This window comes from Strongylocentrotus purpuratus, unplaced genomic scaffold (assembly GCF_000002235.5).
Source record: "Strongylocentrotus purpuratus isolate Spur 01 unplaced genomic scaffold, Spur_5.0 spur5_scaffold_11, whole genome shotgun sequence".
In the NCBI taxonomy this organism is placed as follows: domain Eukaryota; kingdom Metazoa; phylum Echinodermata; class Echinoidea; order Camarodonta; family Strongylocentrotidae; genus Strongylocentrotus; species Strongylocentrotus purpuratus.
The window spans coordinates 14,020,520-14,041,751 of NW_022145596.1; the positions used below are offsets into that span (position 1 = coordinate 14,020,520).

A 21,232-nucleotide genomic window follows, 5' to 3' on the forward strand; every position below is an offset into this window, starting at 1 on the left:
TGGTACAAAATTCTCGGAATAATAATTGTTTTCAGCTCCAAAGGTATACATTTTGTTGTGTGTGGATTATATGCATATTATAGACAAAATGTGGTACTCCATTCTCCGACAAACCGATTGCCAAGAATTTTCAGATAACATAAAAAAAACATGAGGTGTAGAAATCTGCGTTAAATACAAGTCTTGCATAGTTGGGGTTTGAAATGTTTGAACTCTTGTTATGTTACATATTGCACCCGGCACCTCGCCACAGTATTTTCACAGTAGTTAATGTACGATTTACAAAAGAAAAGAGAAGAATATTATTATAGGTCATTAATAAAACACGTTTGGGACAAGAGATATCGATTGTGTCTGATAAAACCAATAGTTATTGGCAATGCAGTACATGATCTATAAATGCGACATTTCCAAAGTAGGGAAGACTTAATGATCAATACAAGTCCTGATTTATATTCGTGTTTCACTTGTTCGAGAAATGATGATATTACTGCTTCAAAGGCTGTAAAATCAGATCAATGCAGATTGTTACTAATATTCGATATTCTAGCAAGTAGTAACTGTTTGCTTCGGCAGTTTAGATGACAAGGGGGTGGGGGGTATCAATGATGATGATTATTACAAGTGGAATCTCGAAGGATAATAACATTTGAAGTAGATTGTAAAGGTTTTTTTTTCTCCTTTAAATTGGAGTTCTGCTTTAGAATAGAAGTCAGTTGAAGAACTAGGTGTTCGATAAACAATAGCAATTAAACGAAATTGTGGATATTTAAATCTTCCTTCAAACCTTAACATTTCAAGGTTCTCATGTTTTAAATCATGTTTGCAGTTGTAAATCAAATTCTAATTTCTAGTTAATATAACAAACAACAACACTACCTGATATATTGTTATCTTTTCTTACAAGATTGTAACTACTTAAATCAAGCTCAGAATCAAGGCTTCTTGCAAGTCAAGTTTATCAAAAGGATTGTTAAACAAATGGTTTATGTGGTTAAATTCCCATCTAGTGCTATGTATATGTAAGTGAGCTATTGTAAAAAAAAACCTTTCTATCAAAATCCAGATTTCCCGGCGAAACATTTTATTTTAGTTTGTTTAGTTTATCATTATCATAAAACAACAAGAATATCTACAGCATCATGTGAGTTAAAAGGCATATATTCCTTCACCATTAACCATACACTACTATCATCACGAGCCGCGACATGAAGGTAGCCATGATTCATTGATAGTGTTGCGTTGATGAAACAAATGATCTAATTGACTGTTGCTTGTGGAATACCGTATTGTGATAATGTCAAAAACGTTGTGATTGGATAAGTATCTCGAGTCAAGTGATACAAATGTATTTATGTTTTTCTCCGTTTTTCAAATAATGCGCGAGTTTTGTGCTTGTACGACTTTCAGGGAACGTTATCAGATATATATTTTTTTTAAACAATATCATGTAAAAAACAACAACATGTAGTTCCTTGAGATGGGTCACGAAAGTAAACAAGTTTCGGCGAGTGGACACTTTTCGCGAATCGTAGACTCATCGCGCCGATCTAGACTGCGGTGAGATGGGTCACATCTCGCACGTTGTTTCATCAACGCAACACTATCAATGAATCATGGCTACCTTCATGTCGCGGATCGTGATGATAGTAGTGTATGGTTAATGGTGAAGGAATATATGCCTTTTAACTCACATGATGCTGTAGATATTCTTGTTGTTTTATGATAATGATAAACTAAACAAACTAAAATAAAATGTTTCGCCGGGAAATCTGGATTTTGATAGAAAGGTTTTTTTTTACAATAGCTCACTTACATATACATAGCACTAGATGGGAATTTAACCACATAAACCATTTGTTTAACAATCCTTTTGATAAACTTGACTTGCAAGAAGCCTTGATTCTGAGCTTGATTTAAGTAGTTACAATCTTGTAAGAAAAGATAACAATATATCAGGTAGTGTTGTTGCTTGTTATATTAACTAGAAATTAGAATTTGATTTACAACTGCAAACATGATTTAAAACATGAGAACCTTGAAATGTTAAGGTTTGAAGGAAGATTTAAATATCCACAATTTCGTTTAATTGCTATTGTTTATCGAACACCTAGTTCTTCAACTGACTTCTATTCTAAAGCAGAACTCCAATTTAAAGGAGAAAAAAAACCTTTACAATCTACTTCAAATGTTATTATCCTTCGAGATTCCACTTGTAATAATCATCATCATTGATACCCCCACCCCCTTGTCATCTAAACTGCCGAAGCAAACAGTTACTACTTGCTAGAATATCGAATATTAGTAACAATCTGCATTGATCTGATTTTACAGCCTTTGAAGCAGTAATATCATCATTTCTCGAACAAGTGAAACACGAATATAAATCAGGACTTGTATTGATCATTAAGTCTTCCCTACTTTGGAAATGTCGCATTTATAGATCATGTACTGCATTGCCAATAACTATTGGTTTTATCAGACACAATCGATATCTCTTGTCCCAAACGTGTTTTATTAATGACCTATAATAATATTCTTCTCTTTTCTTTTGTAAATCGTACATTAACTACTGTGAAAATACTGTGGCGAGGTGCCGGGTGCAATATGTAACATAACAAGAGTTCAAACATTTCAAACCCCAACTATGCAAGACTTGTATTTAATGCAGATTTCTACACCTCATGTTTTTTTTATGTTATCTGAAAATTCTTGGCAATCGGTTTGTCGGAGAATGGAGTACCACATTTTGTCTATAATATGCATATAATCCACACACAACAAAATGTATACCTTTGGAGCTGAAAACAATTATTATTCCGAGAATTTTGTACCAGTGTTCATTTATACGAGACATGCGGAACATTCCCTACTCTTAATCACAAGACCTACAACTGATTGTTTTACAAGATCCCTTCACTACTAAGGTTCACTCATGTGGAGTACCCTATCGCCTGATTTACGTACAAGTAAATTATCTTTATTATCATTGAAGATGTAATATGAACAGATAAGTATTGTGAATGCCCTCTGAGAAACGATTTCTGTCTTTTGATTCATATTTATATTGATATTGTATGACAGTATTGTCATATTTTGTAAACCTTTTTTGGGGAGTTATGCTGTGTCATTGTTCTAAATCTTAGTTTTGAATGTTTTTGTACTTTATTCTTGTTTCTATTGTATTATAATTTATATAATATGTTTTTTTCATTATAAATGCATTTGAACTATAAAGACAGGGCCCCCTTGGAAGATCATTATTCGATATTGAAAGGGCCGTCCAGTGCATTTAAAAAAAAATTGACAAAAAAAAATATATATATACAAATCGTTTCTTAAACATGCAACCATATAAAAGTTGTTCTCAATCTTGTCGGAACTTGTACATTATTACGAGAGAAAAATTCATGTCGAGTCTGTATAGAAACAAGGAATAACGCCCTTGACGTAAAGTAAAAAAAAATTAAATAAAGTAAGAAAATGTACAGGTATTAATACTTTTTTGCATCAAGTCTTTAAATAGGGTTAAACATATCGATTCGTACAAAATGATCCAACAAATTATACAAAATGTTAAAGAAAAGAATAACGTAATGACAGAAAGTTTAAAAAAATAAAAATAAGAATAAAGAAAGTGTACAGACGTTGATGCTTTTTTGTACATCAAGTCTTCAAAGGGGTGGGGGGGGGGGGGGGAATGATCGAGTTTTGCAAAATAATCTTATAAAGAAAAAGAAATAACGTCTTGACAGAAAGTTAAATCAAAACAATTTAAAACAAATTTGTAAAAAAGCGTACAGGCGTTAACACTTTTTTTTTCTATCTAATCTTCAAAGTGGAAGGAAAAAAAAAGATTGGTTCGTGCAACAATGATCTTTAAAAAAAAAAAAAAAGTATAAAACTTATTTAAAAGAAAAAGAAATAATGTCTTGAGAGAATCAAAGTGGAAAAAAAAATGATCCGTTCGTGCAAAATGACCAACCACAAAAAAAAAAATGAAATGTTAAAACAAATTAAAAAAGCGTACAGGCGTTAACATCTTTTTGCATGAAGTCTTCAAAGTGGAAAAAAAAAAGATCGGTTCGTGCAAAATTATCTTTTAAAGAAAAAAGTTTTAAAACTTTTTTTAAAGATAAAGAAATAACATCTTGACAGAAATTTAAACAAAAAAAACAAAAAACAAATGTTAAAACAAATTAAAAAAGCGTACAGGCGTTAAGACTTTTTTGCATCAAGTCTTTAAAGTGGAAAAAAAGATCGGTTCGTGCAAACTTATCAGTAAAGAAAAAGTTATAAAACTTTTTTAAAGATAAAGAAATATCATCTTGACAGAAAGTTAACACACACACACACACAAAAAAAAATGTTAATATAAATTAAGAAAAAAAGCGTACAGGCGTAAACACTTTTTTGTTTGCATCAAGTCTTCAAAGTGGAAACAAAAAAAGATCGGTTCGTGCAAAATTATCTAATAAAGAAAATGTTATACACCTTTTTTAAAGAAAAAGAAATGACATCTTTAAAGAATCAAGTCTTCAAAGTGGACAAAAAAATGATCGGTTCGTGCAAAATGATCTACCAAAAAAAAAAAAAAAAATAAAAAAAAATAATAATATTATGAAACTTTTAAAAGAAAAAAGAAAAAACGTAATGATAAAAAAGTTTTTTTTGTTTAAAGAAAACAAAATAAGAAGGTGTAAAGGCGCTAATGCTCTTTGTACATCAAGTCAGGTGCTAATGCATTTGTAGGAATCGGGGTCATTGGAGGCGGGGCAGTCATCTCCCTTGCAAAGTTTGCAGCGGAAAATGCAGTCGTGTCTGAGTTTCTTGTCGTATCCTACCAAACACTCGTGGCAAAAATATGACTTGTTGTAGAAGGCGGCCATTGATGTAATGAGATCAAAGTGATTGTCATGAACATACAGATAAATGGTATGCTGCCTGTCTTCGGGGCCAGCATACGTAATGAAGTTTAAGTGCTCTTTTGAAACAACCACCACCCTGAAACCGGCCATGAATTCCGTCTTTTCGAAGAGTTTAATCTCTTCGATGCCACATTTGGTATTTTCTGGAAGTTTGGCCTGTTTATACAGCTCAATGGCATATTCCCTTTGCTGTTTGTAACCACGTTTGATCGACTCAAAATTAGGGTGTTTTTCAATCCGGGCAATGCCAGTTACGATAGCCCTTGGACAACACATGTTATCTTTATTCTTCATCCTGATGATGCATCTTTTTCTGGACAATGTCTCTTCGATGGTTAAGCACTTCACATTGGAACCACCACCATTTGGCATAGCCATGTGTAATATGTTGAAAGAGACTGTTTCGTCCAAGCTTACCTTATCATTCGATTGAATAGTATTCTCAAGTTTGGTTGCAAATGCTTCGTGATTCATTTGATCCCTCCTTACAAATGGCATACTAACGGGTCTATCTAATTGTGGGGAATTGAAAACAATCCTAACAAAATCTCTATCATTTACCCCCTCAACCATCTCTTCAATGATATTTTTCAAACATCTCATTTACGCGTGGCATCATTTCTATCATGGGACCGTTATTTTCTATGGGTTGGAAAGAAACGGTGTAATCAGTTACATTAGCATTGTATTTGCGTACATGTTTTTGACTCACTTTGGTCACGTGATGAGTAGGGAGATTGGGTTCTCTTGCAGGCGGTGCATCTACAACACGTTTCTTAGATCCCCCAACATGAAAAGACGAGGGTCCGGCTACTGCTGCTGCTCTTGGTTGACTGTGGGAGGGTCCGGCTACTGATGGTGGTTGTCGGGAGGGTCCGGCCACTGCTCTTGGTTGACGGGAAGGTCCAGCCACTGCTGGTGGTTGTCGGGAGGGTCCGGCCACTGCTGATGCTGGATGGCGGGAGGGTCCAGCCACTGCTGTTGCTGCTGGTTGGCGGTTAGAGGGGCCAGGTACTGATGTTGCGTCACATGGCTTATTTGTATTGATGTCCATCTCCATTAAATGGTCATCGGAAATGCCTATGAGATTTAAAAAAAAAAAAAAAAAAAAAAAAAAAAAAAAAAAAGATATATAACAACGGATAAAAAGTTTCATTCAACCGCTACAATGTATTGTGTTGTCTTCATACATGAAAAAAAAAAATGAACATTCATCCAATGATCCTTTGCATTGATGTATATATAAATGAAGTATACACTAACCGTCATCAAAATTTGGTTGCCATGGAGTAGCTGCGTCATGTGGAAGACCTTGCTGGTGCTGCGTTGCTAGGGGGAGAGGGGGCTGTTGGTTCTCGACGAACACATCCACTAAATCATCATCGGTAATCCCTACAAGTATAATTGAATAATTTAATTAAATTTATAATTTGAACGTATACTTTATAATACTTTATAAATCTTTTTTTTTTTTTGCTTACACGTGAGTTTATGTTTCAAATGGAGATATCAATCATTATTTAATTTGCATTGAACAAAAAAAAACACTCATTATGTCACATCGTTGCCTATTATGGATTTTTCGATGCTTAATCTCCTTCTTGAATTCCAGATGCAAACCCGATATGGTAACACTACAAAATTATTCAATTATGAATATGAAAATAAATAAATAAATATGATTAGCACTTACCATCTTCCAAGTCCTGCAAACTCAAAAAGTAGGATGACCTTGCAAATACCAAAGCATGTTGTTCTGGTTCAAGGTCTTCATAATATTCCTCACGAAAACTCGATACTTCTTCCAGGCATGTACATGCCCGAAGCTTGTGCATTAAATCACATGTAGAAATCATGGTACATTATAGAATCTGGCCAGTATTACAACAAAAACAAAGCGATGTTGACTCAACGACAGTTAGATGTCATATGATACTTGCCCATAGGTTCACCATTTTCTCTCGTCCAATCACAAACAAGTACCAACTTTGGGTCACTTCCTTTCTAAAAAAATCCTCGCATTCTCATTGGTCGGTAACATACACATTCAACATACATGCCGGGTGGCCCATTGTTTGGTCATTTGGTCCTTGTCCCTCGTACCCTACACACGTCCATCCTCCACCTCTCCATGAATGAATGAATGATGTAAACAAAAGAACTTCCTCCAGGGGATGTACCCTCATTACGTAACTTCCGCCGGAAGGACACCCCAATTAACTCATTAACACTACCCTATTGTTTACCGGAAGTCACCGGAAGGATTAACTAATTAACCGGAAGGATTAACTAATTAACCGGAAATGCCAATTAACACTTCCTATATAGGGGTACCTATCTTCTTACGGGTCTTCAAAACCATTAGGCTCTACTGGTTTGTAAAGGTTTCTAATGGTTTGACTTAGGATTTTTTCACTCATGTTCAAACCATTAGATCTTAATGGTTTCTATTGGTTTCTACTGGTCTTCAAAACCATTAGGCTCTACTGGTTTGTTAAGGTTTCTAATGGTTTGACTTATGATTTTTTCACTCATGTTCAAACCATTAGATCTTAATGGTTTCTATTGGTTTCAACTGGTTTTTAAAACAATTAGGCTCTACTGGTTTGTTAAGGATTCTAATGGTTTGACTTAGGATTTTTACACCCATGTTCAAACCATTAGATCTTAATGGTTTCTATTGGTTTCTACTGGTCTTCAAACCATTAGAGTCTACTGGTTTGTAAAGGTTTATACTGGTTTTACTTCACAGTTCCTCCTGAAACCATTATGACTCTACTGGTTTCTGGAAAACCAGTATAACCATTAGAATGTCTCTACTGGTTTCTACTGGTTTCTACTGGAATTTCGACCTGGGCTGAAAACCCGCCGGGGCTTTGCCACTGGACCCCACTCCTTATAACGCTTCGCTCTACTTGGACACTCAGATTTCAGTGTCCCCCAAACATAATGATTGACGCCCCTGCTTACAGGGAATAATGATTGCAACTGGACGAACTTTGATCAAAGCATTTTTGTTAAAGGTATAGACCAGTTCTGCGATTGTATTGTGAAAGAACGTTGTGGAATCGATCAGAAAAGGTTGATCATCTAGCATATAAGTATTGGCGTGTACTGCAAGGTTCTGGAATCATCAACATGATAAGAAATTTAGGCCAGTTTTGGTAAAATCACAAGCACTGTACACAGAAAGATGTATATGGGATTACGCGGTATTTATCCAGTCCGGATGGATATAATAATTTACCAAATATATCAATTAGTAGGCGGTTTTCCGGCAAAATTTGTATCATCACGTATTAGTCATATTCTTTCACATGATTGGTAATAAGAGCTTCCATTTCATTTTTAAGGGGGCGTTTCCGAAACTGGTATATACCTCTGTTACATAATTTACCTTGAATGCAATATGTACGATCAAGGATATTATTTTCTCTTGTTGATTATACTGACGCTCGAACTTACTTTGTTGTGAATTCGTGAATTCTTCTCCCAAGTTCTGTTCGATGACGTACTCATAGAGGATATCGTACAGGGTTGATTCATCGGTTGATGTTGCTAGACGACTTTCAAATCGACCCATTTTCAATCCGTAAATTAATGAATAAGGCCCTCGACCATAATTATGCACTGCTAAAACATGTTGTAAGTTCCTATGCACGTGAATATGAAAGGCTTCGTTGTACTACCAACGTTGACAGGTACAAAGTCCTCGTTGTATTTCCTGTCTATTGTTACCCTCCCCATTGTGTATTTTTCTGCACCATTGACTTGTCTTCACATCGTGCTGTTATAGATTTAGATGCTTTGTGTGTTATACTTATTGTTTTACAATTCATGAGCTCATCCCTCGCTTAATTATAGGGACATTGGGACCTCTTTTTAACTCAAGATTCAAATGATTTTATTTTTCTTGCAAAACATAATACAATGAAATTGCAATGTTATATTACACAAAATATATAATGAAACAAGACAAATATCATAGTAATGGCACGGGAAAAGAGGAACTATTAGAAGCAGAGCTTGTTGAGGTCTTAGCTCATCAGAGGCTGTTTTACAATACGTCTTGAAAAACAAAGTTTACATAGAAAATTGAAAACAAATATGTAACAATAAAGAAATTATGAGTTTAGGGAAGGAGACAACAAAAAATGTATTGAAAAAATGAAAAAATTGTGAAAAATGAAGAAGGCAGAAAGGAGAGAAAGGTAGATAAGACAAAATGTATGCTTGCAAAAGCTCTAAGAAGAGGAGGTTATATCAGGGACTTGTTAGGACTTGTTAGTTGACAAGGACTGGAATCTTGATGTATTCCCTTTGAACCCATGCTCCACCCCGACACTGCAGAATGTTATCCCAACTAATCCAAATTACTGCCGCTCGAGCGCAAGCGCTCGTAAATTTCTTCGAAGCAAATGACAGGCGAGGTCACAAATAACTCACTGCGCATGCGCCCTCGCTTAGCACAGGAAATAAAAATGGCAACAGTGTGTGCTGCTAAGTCTAAGGTTCAGTCCCAAAGCCAGGCCGAAGATTGGGTTTTTTACCTGAAAGATTGGGAAATTGAGAGTTGGGAAACAAGTATGTATCTGTGGATTTCCTGCTACGGAAAACTTAATTCAATGTGGTGGTGAAAATTGTCCGATTGTGTGGTATCACCGCCAATGTGCAGGCAAAGAGGTAACGGAAATTCACACAAAGTCTCCCCAAGCTGAGCGGCCGGTCGCGCTCTCGTCAGTGCTAGCTAGATACGACCTGGAGATGCGACTTCTGTGTGAAACCTCATCACACGAATAGATCTACAATATCGACCGACGGTAGAAAGTCCGAACTTTGTACATATACATGAAAACAAAATCTATACTAACCAGATCTGAGTTACTGAACTCTTAAGTAGCTGAAAGATCTAGTTTGTAGACTATAAACTCCCTTGTCAATAATTGTAACAAACAACGTTATCGCTCCTGGCCCGGCCCACATACCCACAACCCTGCATGCTGCAGCTACGTACATGGTCATCACAAATAATATCGTTTTTTTTGTTGTTGTTGTAATAGCAATCAGTCAAGCTCAAGAACCGACGAGTATAATTACCAACGCCTTTCTTTTAAATATTAATTTCCTTCTTTCCAGGCGCGTACGCAGGGGGGGGGGGGGGGGGGGGGGGGGGGAGGGGGTTAAAAAAAAAGAAAAAAACTCAAGGGGGGGGGGGGGTTTCACAAAAAACATATACATACAAAAAAACTGAAACTGAGGGGTTACCCCCCCCCCCTCCAGTTTTTTTTATGTATGTTTTTTTGTGAAAACCACCACCCCCATTTGAGTTTTTTCTTCTTTTTTAAAAATCCTAATGGATGACCTAAAATTTGACCTTAAACCCCCCCCCCCCCCCCCCCCCCCCCCCAACGGAACAGAAGGTCGATCGGTCAAATTTTGAAATTTCGGGACCCAAAAATAAATGAAATGTGCCCTCTTATCCCCCCCCCCCCCCGCTTTATATTCAGCGGCCTGGCTGAGTCGTTGCGAAAATTCTTTGGCCCGATTTCAAAATGTTAACCCCCCCCCCCCCCCCCCTTGAAAAAATCCTGCGTACGCCACTGCTTCTTTCTCTCTTTTTTCAATATAAAAATTATATAGGACCTAACGTGGATAAGCAGTATACACAATTATTTTCTTTTTTTTTCTCCCCTTTCCAATCGTATCCAGTTTAATTTTAATAACCAAAACAAGGAATTAAAACTAAAAGAAACCAAATAAAACAAAACAAACATGATCGTAAAGGCAATCCAGTCTAATTGAAATGGTCATTCTTTATTTATATCTATGATTCTTCATTAAAAATTGCAAAATCATATAGATCTAGATTTTAGACTCTACTCTCAAGATTCTATATGATTTTGTGAATTTTGATAAAGAATTTTAGTGGCATGGTTTTACTTTTTTGGGAAACCAATAAACTATCTATCTAGATCAGCAAGAAAACAATTATACAAAACAGGGGAACCCTGCACTTTACTGGCATGACGTCACTAGCTTAGTAATGATGTCCCGTCGAAAATGCAAAGTTTCGAGATCTTTGACCAACTTCAGAGTCATGCCACAAAAAAACACGCAAAAATACGCATATGGGACTGGTATCAGTTTAAAGTTTACAATCTCCTCTTTCCTTCTAAATATATAAAAATATGCACATCATAGCGCAAGGTTGAGTAAATGTCCTTCAATATTCATATTCATATCGTCCAAAGAAATCATAACTGTCCGTGTAACTTGGCTATATCTGGTCGGAATTTGACGGTTCGAAAGCGTAGGACTTCCTTGTTTATCGACTCATTGGAATACAACTACTGCGCATATGATATGCGCAGGATGAGTGAATGCGCAGCCAGAAGGTGTTAGAGATCGAATCTAGTGTATTGCCAAAAACAGTGGAAGGATGACAAGGATGCCAAAATCGGCGGGGTGGAGCATCGGACTTCAAAGCACTGCCAAACCCAGCCTTATCGCTCTGATTTCCGACCCAGCGCTCATTGTTGCGTAACTTTCATAGCCTCCGGGTATCGAGCGGCTGTCTGAGCGTTGCTTATCAGGAGTTTGGGGGATCAATTGCAGCAAACTAAGCTTGCTTAATACCCCTGGAAGGTCGTAAAATAAAGAATCCAGTCCTTGTATCCCAAGTCCCTGGTTATATCAGCAGAAAGAGGGAGAAAGAGATTGAGCCGAGAGTCAAACAAACCGAGATTCATGTATACCGACGTGTTAACAATGCAGATGACCGGCGAAGACACATGGACATTAATGTGTTTAAACAATATTACTGTTCCGCTTTTTAAAATAAATGTGTATAGATTGGTACTTTTTTTGTATAGATCTGTGAGGTTGCAGTGCGAAAAATTACATCTTATTAAGAGGAAAAAAAAAACAATCCTGTAAGCACATTCTCATAACGGAGACTTAACAGTCTTTTGATTAGTAACATTATTATGTCTTAATGTGAGGAAGCGTAGTGTGTGAGCTTTGGGGGAAATTGCTCTTAGTCGCTTGAAATTAGAGGCTCGTTTAATGATGAGAGGAAAGGGAAAACATATCGAAAGGGACAAGACACTTATTAAAAAAGAAAAGGAGCACGTGTCGAAGACAAGCCTGAGATACAGGGGCGTCAATCTTTTTTTTTTTATGTGGGGGGGGGGGGTGGGGCGCAATGGAGTAAATGGTTATTTGTAAGTTTTTGCCTATTGGCCGTGCAGATGTTGCTATGCACATTATATGGGTTTGGCCAAAATGCATACAATATTCGACTTTCATAGTCTCATATTGCTAAATTGACCACACCGCCTCTTTTGTTGATATCAAGTAATCATTATAACGCTTTTTTCAATTTTAAAATGCATTATTTATCATTTATTTATCTATTTCACATGATGAACAAAAAACACAAAGGGTATTTAAATGACGATCCACTCTGTTCTTTTATAAACGCTGTAATGACAACTTATGTAAACTGTAAAAAGAAAAGAAAATACAGACAAGGAACACTTTTCAAATTGACAATAAAACGAGAACACGTACTAGAAAATGAATCAGAGCAGCTTCAAGTAGATATTCATTGATTTTAAAAACTAACTTTATTTTCCTTATTGCAAAGGTAAAAATTTGATTCGACAAGGTTATCAAAATTCAATGCTTGGAAACATTCGAAGTAATTTGTTTGTTTTATTTCCGAAAATCATCATAAAAAAAACAAAAACACAATATAACAAAATCAAAGACTTATATAACAATGATAGAATGATAAAACGGTTGGATAGTCCATTGCTTATTACAAAACACTTAAATACAGCCCCGGCATAGCACCTGAAGAGCTCTCCGAACGTTGCTGAGATGTATGAGATCACAGGATGGACATGATTTGCATGGGGGGGGGGGGGTTGGAGTACCCCCCCCCCTCATTTGTTTTTATGTGTGGGTTTTGGAGGAACCCCCACCCTTATTTTTTTTTAATTAAAAAAAAAATTATGCCAATGAGTGACCTAAAAAAGGTGACCTTACCCCCCCCCCCCCCCCCCCCCCCCAACGGAACGTCGATCGGTCAAATTTTCAAATTTCGGGACAAAAAAAAATGTCCTTACCAGTTTCTAGATAGATGGCGCTATAGAAATGCCTATTATTTTTATTTTATTATTATACATTAATTGACATTTTTGTGATTTTTTTTTAAATTTCCACTTTAACTTATGCAACACGTGCAATTAAAGTCATACAAAAGAAGCAAAATATCAGAGCAATGTGAAGTTCGATCCCTTTTTTGAACTACATTTTGGACGTTGAATTTCACCGTGTGGATCACGAAGACTTGAGATGAAATTTGGTAAATATCCTACATCATACAACAATGGAGGTGATGACATTTTTTGTTTGGTATCCAACTTTCTATTCACTTAAGAAAGTTGCAATACATGTTATTTTTTCTCCCACCCCACCCCACCCCCTCCCCCAAGAAGAAGAAGAAGAAGAATAGTCATACAATAGGTACCTTGAAAGAAGAAAAAAATCAGCATAGTTTGGAAAGAATGTATAAGACAAAGAAGTTGTCTGAACATTGTGAGGAAAATGATTTTGTAACAGAATTCTTTCTGTAACATAAAAGCTGTTACAATTTTTTTTGTAGGAATTATTTTACAACAAAATTAAGTTTGTTCGAGACAAAATAATTTCGCTCTAGGCAGAATGATTTTATATCGAACGTCATGATTTTGTCCAACTTTTTTTGTAACAAAATGTATTTTGTTCTAGATTTCAATTTGTTACGGTCGTGTTTAACCCATGCTTTGTTGTGTCGACATATAGCTGGTCGATGAGCGAATAATCATAACGTTTATTAGCACTTCTGCACACGATACGTCCACACACGCACATTACACAGTTCAAGTAAACTCAAGTCAATTAAATTTTTTGAAACAAAATCCTCAATTTTGTATTATCTTTAATATACAAGGACATACAGAAAATAGCAAAATAAGGTACAGATTGAAAATCATCCAGCTGCACTATACAAATATCAATATACATGTAAATTAAAAAGTTGATATATAGACCCCGAAAAGGAGAAGTAAATACAAAATGAATTATTGAAAAATTCATCACGTATGCAAATCATAAGGGCAAAACAGAGGTAGAAGCACATTAGTCATACACTCCTTCTTTCATCTTTCACAAGGTGTCTTATCTCTTTATTTTACTCTCATCCCTTATTCTTACATTCATATTTATTTGCTCCATGCACGTGTGTGCTTCTGCGTTTTAAACCTGTATTTGCACACTTATTTGACTAGTGGTTGAATTTCATAATTTGCAATAAGCAAGTGTAATATGCCTTTGCTTTCATTCTCAGTAAATTACGAGTGACAGTCATGTTTGAAATAAAAGTGGAATCGTGAGCCGAAAACAAGCTTATTCATGGACCCGCAAAGACGGGACAAGATCTCAAAGAGTTTGAAGGGAAAAAATAACTCTATCGGTTGAAGTGTCGTAAATGGCTCACTCATTGACTCCTAATCTAAGGGTAGAGGGTTTGAGCACATAATTATAAAGTATAGAACACATAGAAATGTCAGAGGCAGGTGATTACCAAGCAACTGCTGCTAAAATGACCGTTCCTTATTCGGCCCAATAATATTGTAGCTATTTTCTTTGTTCTCTTCTCTCTGTCTCTCTTTTTGTGGCAAAACCTTTAAGTTATTTTATATTGTTTAAGAGTTATATGGCTTTGCTTAATTTCCAATTATTGTCGCAAAAACAATGGAAACTTTGGATTTGATAGCTACCTTCATCGTTAATTCCTTGCTGCTAAAGATAAAGGGGAATAGATTTTGATTAAGAATCTACACGAGATCTTTGAACCTTCTATGATCGAAATTAAAATTTAATCTACCAGCGATGTGTGCTTGCAATATCTTGTTACCTGAGTAAGTAAGTTGTTACGTTATGTTTTGATTGAGTCATGTTAATACCCTTGAGTGATTTGAAGAGTGATTGTGATACGATGTTTTCAGTCATAATCATGAAGATGAATCCGTCACCATTGCGATCCTTGCAAATCTGTAAAATAGAAAAGAAAAGAAAAAACAAACGAGGAAAAGATCCGTCATGGCCGAATGGTGCATCGGATGAAGAACAAAAAGATCTGTTTAAATGGGTTCTTCGAAATGATTAACATGAGATCACATGCATACAAATTACTTTTATAATTGAAAGCATATAACATTATACAAATTGTTCTGGAAACTCTTTTAAATATCGATTGATTATGAAATTCCAAGAATAGTTGATAAAAAAAATCACTGGATTCGAACGCGAGACCCTTGTTTAGAATGCTAACCCTATTATGGCGACTGGCTGTAGGGATATCGGCGACATCAAATTAAATTAAAAATTAAAATTAAATTTAAATCTTCAAACTTCGATTGGAAATTTCATTGACGGGGCAGGTGAGTTTTTTAAACTTTAAAAAGCAGAATGCTTCGGCTGGATCCAAGCGAATGCTTTGAGAATATTTTTTGGGTCAGATTAGAAATAAGTGTAATAAACGAAAGAAACAACAAATTCCCCCGCTTAAACAGCAATGTAGTATTGGTCTTTTACAAAAAACGCAATTCAGTCTTGCGATAGCGAGGATGGTTTTATGACTTTTAAAAAATCCTTCAATTAATCTAGTAGCTGACTCTTACCTGCAGTGCTGCTTGGACTAATGCCTTACCCAATCCTTTTCCTGGAAAATATATGAAGCATAGGAAAGAATCAAGACGATATGGACATTTTATTTCGTAATTTCTAATAAACAAACATAAACAATATTCCAGAATTTATTAATCTTTACAAATAGGTAAAACAAAACACACAAAAAGTAATATTAATTAAAAGCACTTGCTTGATTCATTCACGTAACACACGAATGGCTAAAGAAGCAGAACAAACTAACACACACTAGACTAGATTTAAACACTAATGAACATTCATGAAATTAGCATTCACACAATTAAAGATGTTGCACATATTGTAGCATAAATCATTACGTGTGATTAACAGTATTTATATAACGAATAATTTGGAAAATCTCAATCTCAAATAAATTTTCTATTTTCAATTTTTTCTTCTTCTCGACGGCTTCATTTCTTTTCAAGAATGTTTTCTTCTTTGAACCAGAAAAGCCAATTACACTGAACATACTGGAATGACACATCTTACGGGGGGGGGGGGGTAACATAGTACATCTTGGAAGGAAAGATGGTTGGTAAAAGGGTAAGAGGAAGACGGCAAACTGGGATTGCGTCAGACTTGATAGGTGACAGAATGAAGAAGAGGGCTAAAGATAGAGAGGGATGGGGAAAGAACTACTGATGACTCTGGTTTGTGGACCTGCCTTTGGCAGAATACATGAGAGAAGAATGAGAAGAGACGGCTTTATACCTTTATGACCTGGTTCGATATAGAGTCCTTGTAGGTAATATGTATTTCCTTTCAATGCATGATACATCTTTGAATATTGTACACATCCGATGATATCATGGATGACGATGTCCTCATGGTCGTCAACACGACGCCGATGTTCTAAAATGACTGTTCCGTACAGGGCTTCATCCACTCCGCCGTCGCTTACAAATTCTGGGGGGGGGGGTACAAGATATACGGAAGTTATGTTAAAATTTCTTAGTTTACATTTACTTTTTCCACTGATGTTATTTCTGGGGCCATGACAGCAATGAGAGCTCGGTTCCTGATGAGACAACTATAGTAGAAAGTTCATGATCGAAATTATCACCTAGTCGGCCTCCGGCCTCGTGATCTTTGGTCCCGCGGACCTATACATACTAAACAGCTGTTCACAAAAGGCCCAAAACTGCAGTCCTATGTGGACCTTATAAATAGATGTTCATAAAAGGCCCGAACACTGCGGTCCTGTGGACCTTCTAAACACTGTTAGAAGGTCCGAAACGCACACGTTAGTCCAACCACATATTATCAGCTATGCTGGCATCTTCGGGTAGCAGGAGAGCTTAGAAAATGATTTTTTAGACGCTGCATGAGTATCAAATATGATCTACTAAGTCGGATAAAGAAAAGGGCCTATTTTTTATTACATGCATGCATTCTTCCGCGTGATTCAAAGGTATATCATTTTATTTTCATTAATTACTAGCCAATTTTACTGTTTTGCTTGTCTCTTGCCTTTGCCTCTAGCAGCTTACCTTCTTTGGTAAGCGATACAAACTCCTCCACTTTTTCATACTCAATCAGCTTTTCACATAAAGCGTATACGTCATCTAGGTCTTCAGGTGTCCCTTCACGAATCACATAATCGTCATCCTGAAAAATAAATGAGAACAGAAAGTAAGAACATTTGAGATTTAAGTGAGAGATAGTATAATCGAGAGAGTTATAGAGAATTATTAAGAAATAGAGAGAGAAGGAGGGGAAGGGGAGAATGATATCCGTCAATCAATGATGCTCATGGCGCTGAGACATTATTACCCTGGATTTGAACCCCGTACCTTGTGATCTACAGTCCACTGACTTACCACTAGACCACAACATTTAAACGAAGGGAGAGAAGAGTGTGGCCTTATGGGGGAAATGGTTCACAATAAAGCGAGCATTGAAAAGGAAATCGGCTAAATTATTATTAACAATGTAACAAAATATCACATGTACTTTATGGATGTATGTAGGTATGTTTTATGTGGTTAAAAAGTACAATGATGTCAAATGTGTATCATTTATAATCTACATGAAGTAATTTACCGAAAACTCTGGTGTTGTCGAGTGATTCTGCATCTCCCAGTAATTACTTGGACTGGACGGCATGGTTGTCATATTGATCGCACCTTCAGCTTCCAAGGCTGATTCGAATGTACCGTCTTTCCCACATACAGTCATCACGCTGGTACGGACTCCTTTATCTACAGAAACCTAGAATCAAAGACATAGCCGCGATTGTAACAGAATCATGAACACGCAGAATATAGTTGACAGACGCAAATATGAGATTCATCATCACTCATTATTGTTAAATGTAATGCCGAGCCTCGGTTCTAGACATTTTTGAAATCGGCCACAGTGAATATTTTGCCAAGACACTCTATACCCCGAATAAGCTCTGTACTATGGGCTGAGGGGTATCCTGAGCGGCGAATGCTTGCGAACGTAGCGAATTTGGGGTTTCGCCAGGGTTCGTAAAAGGTTGCAAAAGCTTCGTTGAAGGTTGCAAGAAAGTTCGCAAACAGTTCAAATTCTTGCAAACTGTTTTTCTTCACGAATTTATCTTCCCGCAAACAGTTGCAAGCGTTTGCAAAGCAGTCGCAAGCATTTGCAAACGGTTGTATATAAGACGGTGTCGCTGAACTTCTTTTTGATTCGCCAATGCTAGCGACCACGTGACCATATAGTTCCTATATAAAATCGACCCATTGAGTACCAGGAGTTAGCAAAAGGTCACAAACATTCACAAATAGTGGCAAAGTATTGGCAAATAGTTACTAATCTTTCGTCAGAAAAGTGGGCAAATCCAAAATTCGAACGTTCGTAAGCATTCGCCGCTCAGTCACCCTTTTATAATCGCACTACGAAAATTGTATCGAAAACAAAAAATTCTGATGATCTACATGTACATTAATGTGATGGAAAATTTGGTTAAGAATTCGCACTTGGGAAGGGATCTTGGTCTAATAAAAAACGGTGGTTCTGTGAAGGGAAATTAAGAAAGAATATCATAGTACATGTACAAACGAATTGTTTGTACATGAAACGATTACTCGTTAAAAGAGTGTAGTACAGTGCACGACATTGGTCTTAATGTCTTACCATAAACATCTGAAGAGTCATACAATAAACAAACAAACTATCTCAAAGGAGATATTTATAAATTGATTGAATCCTTTAATGTTCTGTTCAACTATATCGGAAGTTGAACTTGAAACAAACCTTTCTGGCTAGCTTTATCAATTCATGCTGGAGCCCATGGTCTGGAAGGTTAAACAAAATATCATAATGGATTTATCAAGTGGTAAACATCGTTATCATATATTTATTTTGGGGTAGAAAAATGTTGTCTAACCCACCGCATGAGAGTTCAAACGTCATCTTGAATCTTGTTATTTTTATTTTACATGAATCAATATTTTATATTCCATGTCAACATTGCCGGCCATTATTATGATTTACAGGAACGTAATGTAAACAATCTGTTATGTTCTTTTGTCTAAATTATATATAATAATATATATATATATTATATACACAAAAACAAGAAAGATGAACTAAAGTAAGGAATGCTACCCATAAGGTTCTATATATTTCTAAAACCAGTAAAAATTAATAATTCGTCAAAAAACTCTACCCTAAATAAACTCTGCGATGCATATGGGCTAGGTGTTGGGGGTCCCGAGTTGAGGCAGTGCAACATTAATGTGTCGTGGGGAGAGATATGTGTGGTGGACAAAGAGTTAAAGAAGTTGGCATTGGCGTCACCTGGATGGGGGGGGGGGGGGGCTTAGAACAAGGATTGAAGATTATTTTGAATATAAAATAGATCCATACCTCTGAAGGCTGGCTTCACATAACAGCAGTGTATGAAACTTCTTCTACCAACGATGTAATTATATAGAAAGGAAAGGAAGGTGCATCCGATAACTTCTCTCTTGCATTCTGTCTCATCTATAACCTCGGTGAGAAGCGCCGAAAAGTGCCCAAGGTTGAAATGATTTATGAAATCTGTTGGGAAATAGAATGGTTTTAACATAATACGTATATTCACACCATTCATGATACTTCAATGACAAATTCGGCCCCTGGGCACCAACATTTTGAGCCCTCCGTGAGGGGGGGGGGGGCATCGCTTTTGCCTTGGGACGCCGAAAATGTGTCATACATGCATTAATGAGTCATTACTTCAAAATTCTCTGATCTCTGAGATCCAAATTACATGTATATTTAGTTATTTACCATTAAAAATTGTCAATGAAAAACATAAATCCTTTGAAAAGAAGTTAATTTTGATCAAAATGTGACCCCAAATCGTGCGATTGGTGTTTAAACGGGCTTTAGCGTACTTAAAGTATGCACCAAATTGCATTGATCCAGTTAACAAAAATATTTAAAAATTACGCCACTGGTCCTACATTTCGGTGCTCAAGAAATGTTAGTATCATAAGGACCGACATTCTAAAATACCCTCGAAATATATCAAGTTATGTTGATTTTTTAAATGATTTTATTTTGGGAGTGAAATGGATGTTATTTTGTCGTAGGGACTTGTTATTAAATCAATAAAGGCCTATGGAAAACGGCTAGCTAGCCCGGCTATCGAAAAAAACTTCAATGTAAGTAGGGTATATTATATCACTGAAACAAGATAAAATAATGAATCCTTATATCAACTGATATTTGCTGCAAAACTGGTTTGACAGAATAATGGAAGAAAATTGCATGGTCTGAAAACCCGCCGGGGCTTTGCCACTGGACCCCACTCCTTATAACGCTTCGCTCTACTTGGACACTCAGATTTCAGTGTCCCCCAAACATATAAAACGGATTGACGCCCCTGCTTACAGGGAATAATGATTGCAACTGGACGAACTTTGATCAAAGCATTTTTGTTAAAGGTATAGACCAGTTCTGCGATTGCATTGTGAAAGAACGTTGTGGAATCGATCAGAAAAGGTTGATCATCTAGCATATAAGTATTGGTGTGTACTGCAAGGTTCTGGAATCATCAAAATGATAAGAAATTTAGGCCAGTTTTGGTAAAGTCACAAGCACTGTACACAGAAAGATGTATATGGGATTACGCGGTATTTATCCAGTCCGGATAGATATAATAATTTACCAAATATATCAATTAGTAGGCGGTTTTCCGGCAACATTTGTATCATCACGTATTAGTCATATTCTTTCACATGATTGGTAATAAGAGCTTCCATTTCATTTTTTAAGGGGGCGTTTCCGAAACTGGTATATACCTTTAAAGTCTATCAAATTCACGCACTCTGTTACATAATTTACCTTGAATGCAATATGTACGACCAAAGACATTATTTTCTCTTGTTGATTATACTGACGCTTGAACTTACTTTGTTGTGAATTCGTGAATTCTTCTCCCAAGTCCTGCTCGACGACGTACTACTCATAGAGGAGATCGTACAGGGTTGATTCATCGGTTGATGTTGCTAGACGACTTTCAAATCGACCCATTTTCAATCCGTTAAAGTAATGAATCAAGCCCTCGACCACTCCTTAAACATGTTGTA

At 36.3% G+C, this 21,232-nt stretch overlaps 3 protein-coding genes across 6 annotated transcripts in view; all 3 read right to left on the reverse strand.

The window, feature by feature from the left end:
* The window catches only part of LOC100891642, a 35,718-nt gene extending 27,082 nt beyond the window's left edge, over positions 1 to 8,636 (reverse strand). The window contains exon 1 of one of the 2 annotated variants that reach the window (XM_030980720.1): positions 8,394 to 8,636. In XM_030980720.1, the coding sequence (XP_030836580.1) occupies positions 8,394 to 8,511 (118 nt within the window). In that variant the 5' untranslated portion in view covers positions 8,512 to 8,636. The remainder of the gene's footprint in view (positions 1 to 8,393) is intronic. The other variant, XM_030980718.1, reaches the window with a different exon arrangement.
* Positions 4,750 to 7,269, reverse strand: LOC105443358. 2 transcript variants are annotated; one of them, XM_011676414.2, is made up of 3 exons: positions 6,622 to 7,269; positions 6,192 to 6,320; positions 4,750 to 6,008 (listed from the first exon to the last, which is right to left on the reverse strand). In XM_011676414.2, the coding sequence occupies exons 1-3, from the start codon at positions 6,782 to 6,784 to the stop codon at positions 5,506 to 5,508; spliced, it is 795 nt and encodes a 264-aa protein (XP_011674716.2). In that variant the 5' UTR covers positions 6,785 to 7,269; the 3' UTR covers positions 4,750 to 5,505. The 2 variants fall into 2 exon arrangements, with proteins under 2 accessions (XP_011674716.2, XP_030836581.1); XM_030980721.1 differs by lacking the exon at positions 6,192 to 6,320.
* Positions 8,637 to 14,672: 6,036 nt separating the features above from the next.
* Positions 14,673 to 21,232, reverse strand: LOC753912 (diamine acetyltransferase 2). Of its 2 annotated transcripts, XM_001183724.4 has the most exons (8): positions 21,056 to 21,231; positions 19,524 to 19,697; positions 18,909 to 18,949; positions 17,730 to 17,897; positions 17,177 to 17,294; positions 16,398 to 16,592; positions 15,659 to 15,699; positions 14,673 to 15,029 (listed from the first exon to the last, which is right to left on the reverse strand). In XM_001183724.4, exons 4-8 carry the CDS (start codon positions 17,862 to 17,864, stop codon positions 14,889 to 14,891), a joined length of 630 nt encoding a protein of 209 aa, XP_001183724.3. In that variant the 5' UTR covers positions 17,865 to 17,897; positions 18,909 to 18,949; positions 19,524 to 19,697; positions 21,056 to 21,231; the 3' UTR covers positions 14,673 to 14,888. The 2 variants fall into 2 exon arrangements, with proteins under 2 accessions (XP_001183724.3, XP_030836583.1); XM_030980723.1 differs by lacking the exon at positions 18,909 to 18,949 and having other exon boundaries at positions 21,056 to 21,232.

Excerpts from the sequence above, each read along its gene's own strand:
- LOC753912 (XM_030980723.1), bottom strand. The coding sequence starts at position 17,864 with ATGACTGTATGTGGGAAAGACGGTACATTCGAATCAGCCTTGGAAGCT. Across the intron at positions 17,295-17,729 it reads CGACAACACCAGAGTTTTCG|GATGACGATTATGTGATTCG; the intron begins GTAAATTACTTC and ends TTTATTTTTCAG. Across the intron at positions 15,700-16,397 it reads TATCGAACCAGGTCATAAAG|GAAAAGGATTGGGTAAGGCA; the intron begins GTATAAAGCCGT and ends TATATTTTCCAG.
- LOC105443358 (XM_011676414.2), bottom strand. The coding sequence starts at position 6,784 with ATGATTTCTACATGTGATTTAATGCACAAGCTTCGGGCATGTACATGC. Across the intron at positions 6,321-6,621 it reads TTTGCAGGACTTGGAAGATG|GGATTACCGATGATGATTTA; the intron begins GTAAGTGCTAAT and ends TTATACTTGTAG. Across the intron at positions 6,009-6,191 it reads GCAACCAAATTTTGATGACG|GCATTTCCGATGACCATTTA; the intron begins GTTAGTGTATAC and ends TAAATCTCATAG.